The sequence below is a fragment of the Melozone crissalis genome, unplaced genomic scaffold (assembly GCF_028551555.1).
Source record: "Melozone crissalis strain CALT ecotype California unplaced genomic scaffold, PUWL_Pcris_2 ptg000114l_1, whole genome shotgun sequence".
Classification (NCBI taxonomy): Eukaryota; Metazoa; Chordata; class Aves; order Passeriformes; family Passerellidae; genus Melozone; species Melozone crissalis.
Window position 1 is genome coordinate 1,092,969 of NW_026535891.1, and position 13,740 is coordinate 1,106,708.

A 13,740-nucleotide genomic window follows, 5' to 3' on the forward strand; every position below is an offset into this window, starting at 1 on the left:
ACGATGAGGTGGCAGTGGGGACAGCAGGGACACACGTGGCAGCAGCAGTGCCAGAGCCGGGGGCGTGTGTGGCGCTGGGTGATGTGATGCAGCCCGACAGCCGAGCTAATGAAGCGCTGTGGGGAGGGGGGCTGGCCCAGCAGCCGCCAGCCCTGTCAATAAACAGAGCCAGAGCAGGCACTGATGGGCCCTGGGGCTGGGAGACACCAAGGTCAGGCACAGAAGGGATGGGAGGTGGGGGACAGGGCCCTCCCAGCTGGGGAGCACGCAGGGATCCTGGGGTGCCTGGATGGGACAGGGAGCACTGCATCCAGCCAAGCCAGGTTCCTCTCCCTGCTGCTGCAGGGCTGTGCCACACAACCAGGAGCACTGCACGGTGCAGCAGGACTGTGCTGGGACAGGGACCCGTGTGGAGCACCCAGCCTGGTGAGCCATGCTGGCCGTGCTGCCATCTCCTGGCACAGCCATGGGCGAGATGGAGCGTGTAGGATCCAGGGCAGCCAGGCTTGCAGGCGACACGTCTGGATCCCAGCCACAGGAATTGTGCTGGGCCGTGTCTTCCCCCCACTGCTGCCCTGGGCTGTCCCATGCCTCACACGCAGCAGACACAGCCTGTCTTGCTCAACATGTTTTATTCTCAGTCAGGAGCTGGGAGATGCCAGGCCAGTGCCACACACTGGGCTGGGCACTCAGAGCCGCTCCACATGGAAGGCTTTTCCCTGCTGGCACAGCTCCTGCTGGTGCTGTAGGTGCTCATCCAGGACGAGCTGGCACAGGGCGTCTCGGCGGATCTGCCAGGCACAGGGGCAGTGCTGAACCCCCAGTGGCTCATCAGTGCTGGGAGACGTTCCACAGAACAAGGGAGGCACCACCCCTGGCAGCAGAGGGCTGGGGGACCCCAGCTGTACCCACACAATGCTCAGCCTCACCACTGCCTGCTCCCTGTCTGCAAGGTGCAGCTCCAGCTCCACACACTTCTTCAGCCGTGACTCCTCGATCCACTGCAGCACCCCGAGGGACGATGCCCAGCACTGTGGGTTCTCCCTGGCCCCCTGCCCGCTGTTGAGACACAGGGTGGGCAGGTCAGGGATGCAGAGATGTTCCCCCCAGCCTGCCCTGTGCTCCTCATTGCTCACAGATCCCCAGCAGTGCAGGGGATTCAGCCCCTCGGGCGCTCTGCCAGCTCTACCTCCTCAGGAACCCTGCTCCAGCATTCCCATTCGCCTGGACCTGCAAACAAAGAGCAACATTCGCGTGGCCTGGGGCTTAACCTGCACCAGGGCACACTGCAGCCCACAGCCTCTCAGGACAGCCTCCATTTTCCCAGCCCCTGCCCTGTCTGACCTCCTCCTGCCGCAGTGAGGAGCTCTGGCTGCTCGGTGCTGCCATGGCCGGCGCCACAGGGCCCCTGCAACGGCCCGGAGTTGATGGAGCACCTGGGCAGCAACGGCACCCTGGTTACTGTAACAGCCTCCCAGTTACTGTAATGGTGCCATCCTGGCCACCATCACTGCGTGCCAGGTACTGCCAGGGCATCTCAGTCACCACAGCCCCAATGGCAGCATCCTGCCTACCATTAATGGTGTCCTGGTTGTTTCATAGCAGCTTCACAGGATCACAGAATGATGAGGTTGGAAGAGACCTCTAAAATCATCACCCAATCTATGCCCTAACACCTCAACTACAGCACCAAGTGCCATGTCCAGTATTTTTTTAAACATATCCAGAGATGGCGATTCTACCACCTCCCTGGCAAGAGCATTCCAGTACTTTATTATTCTTTTGGTGAAAAATTTCTTCCTAATATCCAACCTATACTTTCCCTGATGTAGCTTGAGATTGTGTCCTCTGGTTCTGTCAGAGACCAACCTCCACCTGTCTCCAACCTCCCTTCAGGAAGCTGTAGAGAGCAATAAGGTCACCCCTAAGCCTCCTCCTTTCCAGGCTAAACAGCCCCAGTTCCTTCAAACGTTCCTCACAGGGTTTGTGTTCCCAGCCCCTCACGCATCTCAACGTCCTTCCTAAACTGAGGGGCCCAGAACTGGACACAGCGCTCAAGGTTTGACCTCACCAGCACCAAGTACAGGGGCAGAATGACCTCCCTGCTCCTGCTGGCCACACCATTCCTAATGCAGGCCAGGATGCCAGGATTCAGGGAGGAAGGGATGGGGCCCAGGAGTCAGAGGCCAGTGGCACACATCCTACTTGAGCTAAACTGTCATTTTATTAAACAGTAATTAAAAAGTGCCGAGGTCTGCACCCTCCACTCTGCGCTGCCCACGCCACAGGGTCGGGTGAGCTGCTGCCAGCGCTGCCCTCAGCCTGGCAGGACGCAGACTCCAGGTGGGGGCCACGAGCTGTCAGCCCCAGGAGCTCGGCAGACGCTGGCATGCGAGGCGCTGGTGAGAGTGGGAGCAAACACCCCCTTGGCAGAACAGATGGGACATTGAACACCGCTCTGTCCCCTCCAGACGTCCCCAAATGCCCTCTGGGTGCAAGAGAACGAGTAGAAACCTCAGCCCAAAGCGGTGGCGTAGCCGTGGTGCTAAGAACAGGCACCAAACTATTTCTACCCCATCCGGGAGCACAGGCAGGCTGGGCACAAAGGGCTGACAGCAGGAACGACGACGTCATGGGGAAAAGTGTTCACCCTTCAGAAAAAACAGACAAGTGGCTCCAGTGCCCGAGACCCTCACGGACAGGACGGACAAACGGCTCCCGCCAGCTGCCGCAGGGAAGGACGGGCGCAGGGGAGCGCTGGCTGGGATCCACGTCTTTATAAATAAGCTCAAGCTCATGAGTTTATTCACAGGGTCCAGGACAATGCAGGACTCAAAGGCTGGAGAGTCGCAAGCCCGTGGCAGAGAAGGCCGTGGGGCTGATCCCCGTGGGCTCAGCAGCTCCAGAACGGGCTCCTGGTGAGGGCCAAGCTCCAGCAGCTGGAATGGAGCCCTCCTCAAGTGATGACCTCCAGAGTGGGCTGAGGGGGAGATCTGAGAGTGCAGCTGGCTCCTCTCAGTGCTGCCTGCACTGCAGCCCAGACCCCCCCAGCAAACCCAGCCTCCTGCACGCTCACAGGGTGCTCTCCAGTGTGTTGTAGTTGTCCTTGAAACTCTTCAGCTCCAGGAAGTGTTTGGCACGTTTGCTCTTCTGGCTGGAAGGAAGGTAGGTGACCTGGATGGTGGTGGGGCTGGAGGCTTCAGGGGACAGCGTGAGGTCCTTCACTGCTGACTGGTGCTGCCTCTGGCTGCTGCCACCCCGGGCCTTGGTGCTGTGGGCAGAGAAGAGGCACCATCACTGCTCAGCTGCTCAGCCTGTGTGTCTGTCTGTCTGTCTGTCCAACACGACGCAAATCTGGCTTTTGCGATGACAGTGTCACAGACATCTTATCACGAAAAATCCTTTCCTTAGGATTTTTCCTCCTGAGAAGCTGAGAGGCCTCAGGAACAAAATATAAACAATGGTTATCTGCTGCTGTGGAATGCAACAGGTGCATCTGGGATTGGTCTGATGTGGTTGTTTCTAATTAATGGCCAATTACAGCCCAGCTAGCTCGGACTCTCTGTCCAAGCCACAAACCTTTGTTATCATTCCTTTCTATTCTATTCTTAGCTAGCATTCTGATGAGAACCTTTTCTTCTATTCTTTTAGTATAGTTTTAATGTAATATATATCATAACATAATAAATCAAGCCTTCTGAAACATGGAGTCAGATCCTCATCTCTTCCCTCATCCAAGAACCCCTGTGAACACAATGACAGCACTCACTGAGGTCTTGGCATCTAAAGCTGCTGGTTCTGTGCAAGTCCCTGACTCAAGGTGGTCAGGACAAGCAGGAATGGTGACTGTGAGCATGGAACAAACCCAAAAATGAAATAACACATGGGCTGCAAGGAAGGAGTGACCCCAGAGGGACAGATGGGCACAGACAGCTCCTGCCTCAGATGACACCTGTGCCCTAAACCCATCTCTGTCCACACCTTCCCACGAGCTGCAGGGGCCCAGGAACTCACCACTGCATCTGGCCAAGCAGCACTTACATGTTTGCCAGTTCATTCAGAGCCTCCTCATACTTCAGATATTCCGTTTTCCCAAAGACCTGGACACAAACAGAAAACACCACGGAACGTGGAGCTGCAGCGGGGGTGTGAGCTCAGTGCCAGCAGCAGGGCAGGGCACAGGAATGCCCTGTGGGCACAGCAGTGCCCCCCAGCACTCACCCCCGTGCCATAGCGGGCGCTCTCGTAGCCGTCCAGCAGGGTGTCGATCAAGGCCTTGCGGATGCCCTTGAAGGAGGAGCTGGAATTCCTCAGCTCCAGCAGGTAGGCACAGAAATTCTTCCCTATTAAAGACTTTGGGTACCGAGCCTCTGCTTGGAAGGGGATTTCTGGAAACAGGCCCAGGTAAAAAATGTTTGTGCTCATCCCTCAGGTCAGGAAGCACTGCCTGGGTAAATTCCCATCCATGCCCCAAGCCCCAGCACATCCAACCCTAAAGCCACCAGTGGGAGGCTGCTCTCTGTGGGCTGTGAGAATGGCCCCAGGTTTGAAGGAATAGAGGAGAAAATGCCAGGAGTAATTTCCATTCCATTACTTTTGAATCTGAGCAGTTCAGCAGTGGCACAGTGGCATCTCTGTGTGCTTTCATACCAGTGGGTGTGAAGGAACTTGCCTTTCCCCATCAGGGCTCAGTAACCTGCATTGAAAGGCAGGTGTGTGTCAGCTGGGGTTCCTTTCTGTCAGAGCAATGTGGGTTTTGTGTCTCTGGCCCTAAAGATTCATTTCTCAGTGATTCACTGATTGGTTTCTGTGCTGCTGCCCATGCCATGGTTTTGAGGGCCTTTTTTGTGTTTGTTTTTGTGGAGTTGGGCTTGGCTGCTGTTTCTCATGCAGGTGCTTGTCTCAGGCAAGCTGAGAACAGCCTGAGCAGCCCCAAGAAGAAGAGTGCTTGCTTAGGAGGAACCTTCCTGCATGCAGGGTGTCATTCCTTTTGTGACAAAGGCAGCAGAGAAGTGGGAGAAGTGACTTCAGTGGGAGAAGTGACTTCTCCTCCCCAGTGAGCACCTGGCACCCTCATTCAGGGTCCCTCTGCTCCCACTCTTGCCCTGGGCTCCCTCACCTGATGTCCTGATTGCATCCAGTGCCTTCATCCTGTACAGGTAGTTATAGCAGCCTGGAAAAGGGAAAGCACAAACTGAGATCTCTGCAAACCTTGGAGGGAAGTGGGGAAAGGGAAAACAGGAGAAGAGACAGCATCTCATGTGGCAGGGCAGCAACAGGAGCAGTCAGAGGCGTGGACTGGCCCCAGGGAGCAGCGCAGGACACAGCTCTGGCACCGTACCTGGTGTCTCCAGCTGCAGGAGCCGCCCATCATCCTCTGCCAGCAGCTGTGGCTCGTACTTGATGTCCTGCACCCTGGACAGTCGAATGTCAATCTCTTCCTTTAAATCCTGCACAGCAGCAAAACAACGTTTACACACCACCCCCTTTGTTTGTGGGATCAAAGGGACAAGAACAGCCCTAGATAAATCCTCACCACTGCCTCTCAGCACTCTGAGGCAGCAGCTCCTGCACGTCCCTCCAGGCACGGATGGGTGCAGGGAATGCAGAATACCCACCTTGGGTGCGTGCTGCCCCACAGGCACGTGGGGGCCGCGGCGGGACTTCATGGCGAAGCGCATGATCTGGCGTTTCACGAAGATGAAGAGCAGCACAAAGACCTGCGGAGCGCCAGCGGGGCGGGGGTCAGGGCTGCGCTGTGGGGGAGGTCTCACAGCCAGCCCGTGGCCACCCCTCCGGCCCCGGCGAGCACAGAGTTCCCGGTTCAGCCCTCTGGGACACCCAGGTCAGCCCCACGCCCTCCCCATCTCCACAGAGCTGCCCCTCACGTCTCCTCCCCGCCCCACCGACCCCATGAGGGCCCCGAGCCCGACTCCGAGGAGCTCCCCACGGGCAGCCCGGCCCGTGTCTCACGGGAGCCGTTTCGCCCCCTCAGGCCCGGGCCCACGGCAGCTCCACGGACGCGCCACGATCAGCCTCGCGGGGGCTCCACGGGCTCGCCCCGCTGACGCTCCAGCCCGTCCCGCCCCGTCCCGCCGGCGCTCACCAGGCTGCCGTAGGCCATGACCAGCACCACGTTGACCCCCGAGAGCCAATTGCTGCCGGCGCCCGCCATGCCCGGCCCGGCCCGGGGCCGCACAACATGGCGGCCACAAAGCCGCCCTGCGCGCCCACCACGTGACCGGAGGAACCGCGGCTCACGTGACCCGTACGGGGCCTCCGCAGCGGCCCCGCGTCCGTCACGTGCTCGGCGCGGGCGGCCCCGCCCCGCGCGGTCACGTGCCGGGGGCGGGGCCGGGGGAGTTGTCAGTGCGGGCGGACCCAGGTAAAGTTGCGGCGGCGGCGGCGGCGGCTCCGGTACCGCGCGGCCCCCGAACCCGCCCCCCGCCGGCTCCCGCCGCCGCCCCCCTGCCCGCCCGGCCTCGCCGCCTCCCGCCCGCCCGGCCCAGCTGCGGCCGGTGCCCCGGGGGCGGCTCTGAGCCCCGCCGCCGGCGCCGCTGGGCCCCGCGCGGCCTAGTGGGCCGGGCCGTAGCCGGGGGCTGGCGTAGCGCGCGGCCGCCGCAGGTGAGGCGGGCGGGCGGGCCGGCTGCGGGTGGGGGGGGTGAAATGGCGGCCGCGGCCATGAGGGCGGAAGCGGCCCGAACTCGCCCGCCTCTCCGTTGCGGGCCCGGCCTGGCGCGGCCGTGGGGGCTCCCGCCCGGCCCCGCCGGCTCCCTCCGCTTCGGTCCGGTTCGTTATCTCGTTACGAACCGCGGGTTGGGCCGCGGGGTCGGGCGGCTCCGACCTTGCCGCGCTCTCGGGGCCCGCCCGTCCCCGCCGCTGCCGGCGGTAACAATGGGAGCCGTGCTCCCGCCCTGCCGGGCTCCTTGCGGGCCGCCGGGCCCGCTCCTGCCGCCGCTCCTCGGGGCCGCCCCGTGGGCCGTGGCACGGCTGCTTCCGCCGCCCGCCTCAAATTCCCGGGCAGCGGCGGTTCGGGGGTCCTGCAGGAGCCCCGGGCCGCCGGTGCCGCCCTGCCCCACGTCCCTCCGTGCCGGCCGGGGGCTCTCCCTGCGCCCTCCGGCCCGGAACGCTCCCGAGCAAAGCGCTGCCTGTCGGTACCGAGTCGGGGTCTCTGATGGAATATCCGGGAGCATCTCCCTAAAAAAGATCACGGTTTGCATACATGGAATGATTCGGTTTGCGGCCACCATGTCTTTGCTCTGGGGAAAACTTCTTGTGTTGATAACCCCTATTTTTGGGTCCTCATTCTGCCCCATGTTGCAGGACAAGCTTTGCCTTCTCTGGCCCTTTCCTTTCGGGCTTTGGGGCTTTTTTGCACGTGTTATTAAGCTTTGTCAGAATGGGATGAAAATACCGTTTTTCTGTACTAACACACCAGGAAACTGAAACTGGGATGTGCCAGGGCGAGCAGCAGCCAGCAGGTCTGGCACCACAGATCCTGGTTCTGAAACTGTAACTTCTCTGACGTTTCTAATAAAATGAACAGTTTGTTACATTTTTGTATCCCCTCATTTTCTGGAGACTCCACACTTTCCTTGTGTAGTCGAGACTCTCCTCTTGAGGCCTGCTGGGAAGGCAGGGCTGAGAAGGAAAGGGGGTAACAGCAAATGTCTCATCTGATGCAGTGGCTTTGAGCAGGGGATGTTGTAACCTGTAACTGTGAAACTCCTTTGTTTTCCCTGAGCCCTGGAGTGCAGAGATGTTGGCCTGAGGTGTGAGCCCTGCTCCTGTGTGGACTGGCCACCACTCCCTTGGGCTGGAGCTGCTCTTTTAGCTCTTGCTGCAGGTTTGCTCTTTCAAGGGAAGAGGTGGAATCATTTTGATGAGAGCAGCTTTGCTCTGGGAAGTTGCAGGCTTTGGGGTTCTGTGGGGCACTGAGCTGATCCCCAGTTCCCCCAGTGAGGAATGAGTTCCCAGTAGGCAAATCCTCTTTCCCCAAGGCTGCTGTGGGGTCTGCATGGGGACACCTCACCTAACAGCCTCACCAGAGGCAGCCTTTTTGCCACAGATGGTTTTTTTATGGGTTTTCAGTATGTGAAAGGACAAATGCTTGTGTTTTCCTGGTGGCAGCTGCTGAGCAATGCCTGGGCTGCACGGGGTTTGGGCTCAGGCTGCTGGAGCTGCAGCCCAGAGAAGCTGCAGCTTGGGTTTCTGGGTGAAATCACTTCAATCCCTTCCCTCTGGGCCCGTGGTTCTGCTGCTGGGTTGGTTTAGTACAATGAATTGTGTGTGAAACTTACAACTGGAAGAAAGTAAAAATAAACATATACCATGGGAAAGGAGCCTGCCCAGAGGGGATGGCTGGGGAGAGAAGGCTTTGTCTGCTCTGCCTTGGCACAAGTGCAGTCCTGGTGCTCTTCCTTGTACCTCTGGGGCTCCTGGTAGCTTGGATTGTTTCCTCAGAAGGGACCTTGGCACTGGATAGCTGTAAAACTGTGATGTGAAGTTGCCACGAGGCATGGGTGGCTGTGATGGGGGGATTTGGAGGTTTTGTGGGGAGCTGCAGGAGCAATTGCACAGAAATTGCCTGCAGAGAAAGGCCAGGCACTGGTGGGAGCAGCTGTGGGGGTGTAGAGGCAATGTCAGGAGGGATTTCTCACCCATTCAAACTTCAACAGGAGATTCCCCAGCTTTTCCTGCACTGTTTGCTGATGCTGCTTCCTTGGCACTCTGTGTTTTCCCTGTGCTGTCCTGCTCATGGTCAGCAGTGTTTCAGATCAGATCCTGCCCTGATTGCCTTGCTGAGCTCTCTGCTCTCTGTTTCTGCACTCTGTGGCTTCTTCCCATGTCCCTTGTGTCTGCAGGTCCTGCTGCTTTGGGGGAAGGCTTTGCACTCTTAGGAATGAAATACAAAAATGTGAATTCTGTGATTATTGAAATTTCAGGAGCTCAGAAGCTGTGAGTCCTGACAAATGCTGTGGGATGTCTCTCACATCCTTTTTGCCAAAAAGGCACTAAAGAGGGTAAAACCTCAGTGCTAATCCCTTTCCAACACCCCTGCCCTGAGGCCCAGTGTGAGTTTAGAAAACTCTGCTTGCTTTGGACACTCCAACTTTTCTTGGGATTTTTTGCCTCAAGCAATGTTATCTAACAGTGTTACTGCCTGTTATTCCTTGCAGATATCTTATTCACATTTTAGTATGTTTGTGATCAAAAATACTAGGAAAAATTTTGGTTTTCCAGTTCAAGGGAATAATTTAAAAAAGGAATAATAGGCGCTTCTGCAAGGGCAGGTTTTCCTTAAAACAAAAATTCCACAGACCTGTAGCACCTCTTATTGCAAGAAAAGAAAGGAGAAGGAGAAGTAGCTGATGTGTCTGAGGGTCTGAGATGCTCTGTCCTGCAATTGATGTTTTTTTGAAGCTTTTTTCAAGCCTTCCTGCTCCATTTGATGGCCACAGCCTCAGCCTGGGTGCATGGCAGGTCTGTGCCCACTCACACGTGTTCCAACAAGAAGTTGTTAAACTCTTTGCCTCAAGTCCAGGGAATGGCTTCAGACTGAAGGAGGGTCAGTCTAGATTACCTGAAAAAGAGTTTTTTTTACAATGAGGGTGGTGAGGCCCAGAGAAGTTGTGGCTGCCCCACCTCTGGAAGCATTCAAGGCCAAGTTGGATGGGGTTTGGAGCTACCTGGGCTGTTGGAAGGTGTCTCTGCAGGGAGGTGGAACTGGGTGAGCTTCAAGGTCCCTTCCAACCCACACCAGTCTGTGAATCTGTGATTTTCCTTTGGCTCCTGGTGCCTGATTGCTCCCACCTGGATGCAGGTGACACTCCAGAGAGAACCCTCAAGCAGTACAAGTGGCCATTTTGTGTTGGGAGCACGTGGTGGTTTTGGGGAAGTGCTGGGGAGGGTGGGGACCTGCAGCAGCCATTCTGGCTGTGTTACCTTTGTGATTGTTCACTCTTGCTGCTGATTTTGTTTGTGCTATCTAACAGTGTGTTCTCTCTTCTCCCCTGCCCCACCACAGAGTTGAACCTTGTAAATACTGTTATTTGTATATACTGTAAATGATGACATCGGTGGGCACCACCCGAGCCCGGGGCAGCTGGGAGCAGACACAGACACAGAGCCAGACGCAGCACAAGCAGCGGCCACAGGTAAGGGCAGGCTCCAGAGAGCCCAGAGGACACCTGGCTGCTCAGTGCTGACAGCTGGGCTGGCCTGAATGAGCTCCCCATGTGCCACAAGGTGCTGCTGGCACTGGGGTTTCCATGTCTCTCTTCAAGTGGGAGCTGCTGCTCAAATTTGGTTTTATTTCCATTTGTCCGTTCCTCGCACACTTTAATGAATGTAAGTGGCACAGAAGCCACCTGGGTTGTGGTGGTGAGGTCTGCCCCAAAACAGATGTGGTTTGGGTGGCTGCTGTTCATGTGGTGCTATGAGGCCAGCAGATATATCCCTTCAACAGTATATCCCTTTCTTCCAGACTCCTCTTCTTTCTTGTTTTTCATCTCACTTTTTCCCTGGAATTCTCCTTCTCTGACCCTTGTTTTTGCCATATTGATTCCTTTCCAGCGTTTCCAGAGAACCTGGGGTAGCAGAGTGGTCTCTGGAGGGTGGTTTGGGAATGCAGCACTCTGACAATGTGCTCTGTCTCTCCCTGGTTCCTTTAGGCTACTGCAGAACAGATTCGACTTGCACAGATGATTTCGGACCACAACGATGCTGACTTTGAGGAGAAGGTGAAACAAGTGAGTGTGAAAATGAAGGTGAACTCTGACAGGGAGCTGAGATCAGCCCTGGGAGTAGTGTGAATGCTGGGGGGTGGGAGGGACACACCTGGCTGCTCCCTGAATTTCCTTGGACTGCCTTTATAAAGCTGTATCATAGCATGGTTTGGGTCAGTAGGGACATTAAAGGGTATCCAGTTCCACCCCTGTGCTGTGGTGATCTCTTCCACTATCCCAAATTGTTCCAACAGTGCCAGGGCCTCACCATCCTCACAGGGAAGAATTTCTTCTCAATAGCCCATATAACCCTGTCCTCTGGCAATGGAAAACCATTCCCCTGTCCTGTCACCCCAGGCCCTTGTCCAAAGTCCCTTTCCAGCTCTGTTGGAGCCCCTTTAGGCCCTGGAAGGGGCTCTGAGGTCTCCCTGGAGCCTTCTCTAAGCTGAGCACCAGCTCTCCCAGCCTGTGCCCAGAGCAGAGGAGCTCCAGAGCCCTCAGATCATCTCTGTGGCCTCCCCTGGGCTCACTGCAGCAGCTCCTTGTCCTCCCTGTGCTGGAGGCAGCTCTGCAGGGCAGGGTCTCAGCAGAGCAGAGGGGCAGAATCCCCTGCTGGATGAGCCCAGGGCAGTGTTGGCTTTCTGGGCTCCCATGTGGTCAGGTTTTACTGTTTTCTCAAACCCCAGATCCTTCTCCTCAGGGCTGCTCTGCATTCATTCTCCCCCAGCCTCCCAGCCTGTGTTTTTGTTTGGCATTGCCTTGATTTGGGTGCAGCAGCTTCTGTGGTGCTGAACTTTCAGTTTGTTTGTGCAGGTAACAGTGTTATCCTGAGCAAAGGAGGTTGTAGTGGAAGGAGGGTCATGGTAAAACAATGGTAACTCAAAAATGCACATTTCTTGTTGAGGAACACAGTTAAGCTGAGAAGGCTGGGGGGATTCCCTAGCTCTTCAATTTTTTGTTGAAAAGTTTCTGGTTTGGGATTCAACTCCCTTTCCTCCTGAGAGACCCCTAGAGATTTTGGTGCCATCTTGGTTTGGAACATGCTGACCATGGTGTTGTTTTCTCTGCAGCTGATTGACATCACAGGCAAGAACCAGGATGAGTGTGTGATTGCTCTGCATGACTGCAATGGGGATGTCAACAGAGCCATCAATGTGCTGCTGGAGGGCAATCCTGACACGGTAGGGCTGGCTCCTGGAGATCTCCAGAGGTCTGGTTCAGTCTGACTGCCTGTTTGCAGCTGAGGCATCCAGGAATGTGCAGATAATGAGAGCCACTGTGGCTGAGTAGTTCCACAGTGTGGCTGTGACCTGGCTGCTGAATGCTGCTCTCTGTGGGCTGTGAGAATGGCCCCAGGTTTGAAGGAATAGAGGAGAAAATGCCAGAAGCAATTTCCCTCCCATTACTTTTGAATCTGAGCAGTTCAGCAGTGGCACAGTGGCATCTCTGTGTGCTTTCACACCAGTGGGTGTGAAGGAACTTGCCTTTCCCCATCAGGGCTCAGTAACCTGCATTGAAAGGCAGGTGTGTGTCAGCTGGGGTTCCTTTCTGTCAGAGCAATGTGGGTTTTGTGTCTCTGGCCCTAAAGATTCATTTCTCAGTGATTCACTGATTGGTTTCTGTGCTGCTGCCTATGCCATGGTTTTGAGGGCCCTTTTTCTGTTTGTTTTTGTGGAGTTGGGCTTGGCTGCTGTTTCTCATGCAGGTGCTTGTCTCAGGCAAGCTGAGAACAGCCTGAGCAGCCCCAAGAAGAAGAGTGCTTGCTTAGGAGGAACCTTCCTGCATGCAGGGTGTCATTCCTTTTGTGACACAGACAGCAGAGATGCAAGTACTGTTACAGGGCAAGAAAATGCCTGGGAAAACCACTGCTGATATCACCTATCCTCCTAGCACCCTGGTTTGCTTGGAGCCAACTCAGCTCTGAGTTGAGAGTCTAAATATCATTTTAGAATATTCTGCTTTAGCTCATTTTTTTCCCTGTGATGAGCCCTGGGGGTATGTGGGTGAGCTGGACACCTCAGATTATATTTTGTGTATTGCAGCTGCTCCCCAGTGTCTGGTTCTCTGCTTGCTTTGGCTTCAGACAAGTTCTGTACAACACATGTATGCATTCCTCCTTGTCTTTAGGAAGCTCTTTCCATTGATAACTGAATAAATTAACTTTTGGAAATCCTTTTAGAAAAGGGAATGGTAGGGGTGTATTGCTGAGGTACAGCTCTGCCACAGCTGTGTTCTCCTCCACATTTTTTGTAACCAGTGACTTCTAGTCAGGAACAAACCCCTGCTATCACAGCAGTTTAGTTAGCTGGAGAAACCCATTGCTCATGAGAGCAGCATCCAGGACAGTGTGCAGCAGCACCTCCTTTATGGGATGAGCAGCAGGAGCTCCAGGGCCATGGAGAGGATGGCAGGGAGCTGGTGGAGGAAGTGCTGGGCTGCCACTGATCAGACTGGTGGCCTTGTGGTCACAGCATCTCTGAGCACAAGCAGCCCCTGCAGTGCCATTGGTCAGCACCTTGGAGCTGCTTCTGAGTCTGGTTTGTGCAGCAATCCCAGAAAGGGGATTTTTTTACAAGAAACAGACATGGAGCAGGTATGATCTTAGCATTGGATTAAACTTGATTAAAAAAAAAAAAAAATTACTTGAAAAATGTTTACTTGGAATACTGTAGTTTTAAAGTTTATTTCTAAGGCAGATACCTATGGAGAAAGACTGTGGAAGCCTTGGGTTTGATGGCAGTTTGTGCCACTGTGTTGTTGGGTTTTTTGTCACTGTCCCTGCATGCTGCCATTGAAACCCAGCTGTCTGCCAGTTCTGCTTTCAGGTGATTGTAAATGACTTAAGACTATTTTTAATTGTTCCAACAGTGTGCAGCATCAGTTTTAAGAGTATGAAACCACTGCAACTGTTAGAAGATACATGGGTGCAGGTCCATGGCAGTGAGCTGGAGGCAGACTTAACATTTTGCAGCTGAACTTGGTTAAATTCTGTGCAAGTTGGTTAAATTCTGTG

At 55.5% G+C, this 13,740-nt stretch overlaps 2 protein-coding genes across 4 annotated transcripts in view; one reads left to right on the plus strand and one right to left on the minus strand.

Moving 5' to 3' along the window:
- Window positions 1-2,971: 2,971 nt before the first annotated feature.
- CUNH1orf43 (chromosome unknown C1orf43 homolog) lies at window positions 2,972-6,240 on the minus strand. The gene is made up of 7 exons (XM_054292743.1): window positions 6,107-6,240; window positions 5,619-5,720; window positions 5,342-5,450; window positions 5,120-5,173; window positions 4,222-4,388; window positions 4,042-4,100; window positions 2,972-3,271 (listed from the first exon to the last, which is right to left on the minus strand). Exons 1-7 carry the CDS (start codon window positions 6,173-6,175, stop codon window positions 3,073-3,075), a joined length of 759 nt encoding a protein of 252 aa, XP_054148718.1. The 5' UTR covers window positions 6,176-6,240; the 3' UTR covers window positions 2,972-3,072.
- A 110-nt stretch (window positions 6,241-6,350) lies between these two features.
- UBAP2L (ubiquitin associated protein 2 like) overlaps window positions 6,351-13,740 on the plus strand; it is a 30,906-nt gene continuing 23,516 nt past the window's right edge. For 2 of the 3 annotated variants that reach the window (XM_054292713.1, XM_054292715.1), the window contains exons 1-4: window positions 6,351-6,385; window positions 10,028-10,157; window positions 10,674-10,751; window positions 11,798-11,908. In XM_054292713.1, coding sequence (XP_054148688.1) covers window positions 10,068-10,157; window positions 10,674-10,751; window positions 11,798-11,908 — 279 coding nt within the window. In that variant the 5' untranslated portion in view covers window positions 6,351-6,385; window positions 10,028-10,067. Of the gene's footprint in view, window positions 6,386-6,604; window positions 6,625-10,027; window positions 10,158-10,673; window positions 10,752-11,797; window positions 11,909-13,740 lie in introns of those variants that run through there. The other variant, XM_054292714.1, reaches the window with a different exon arrangement.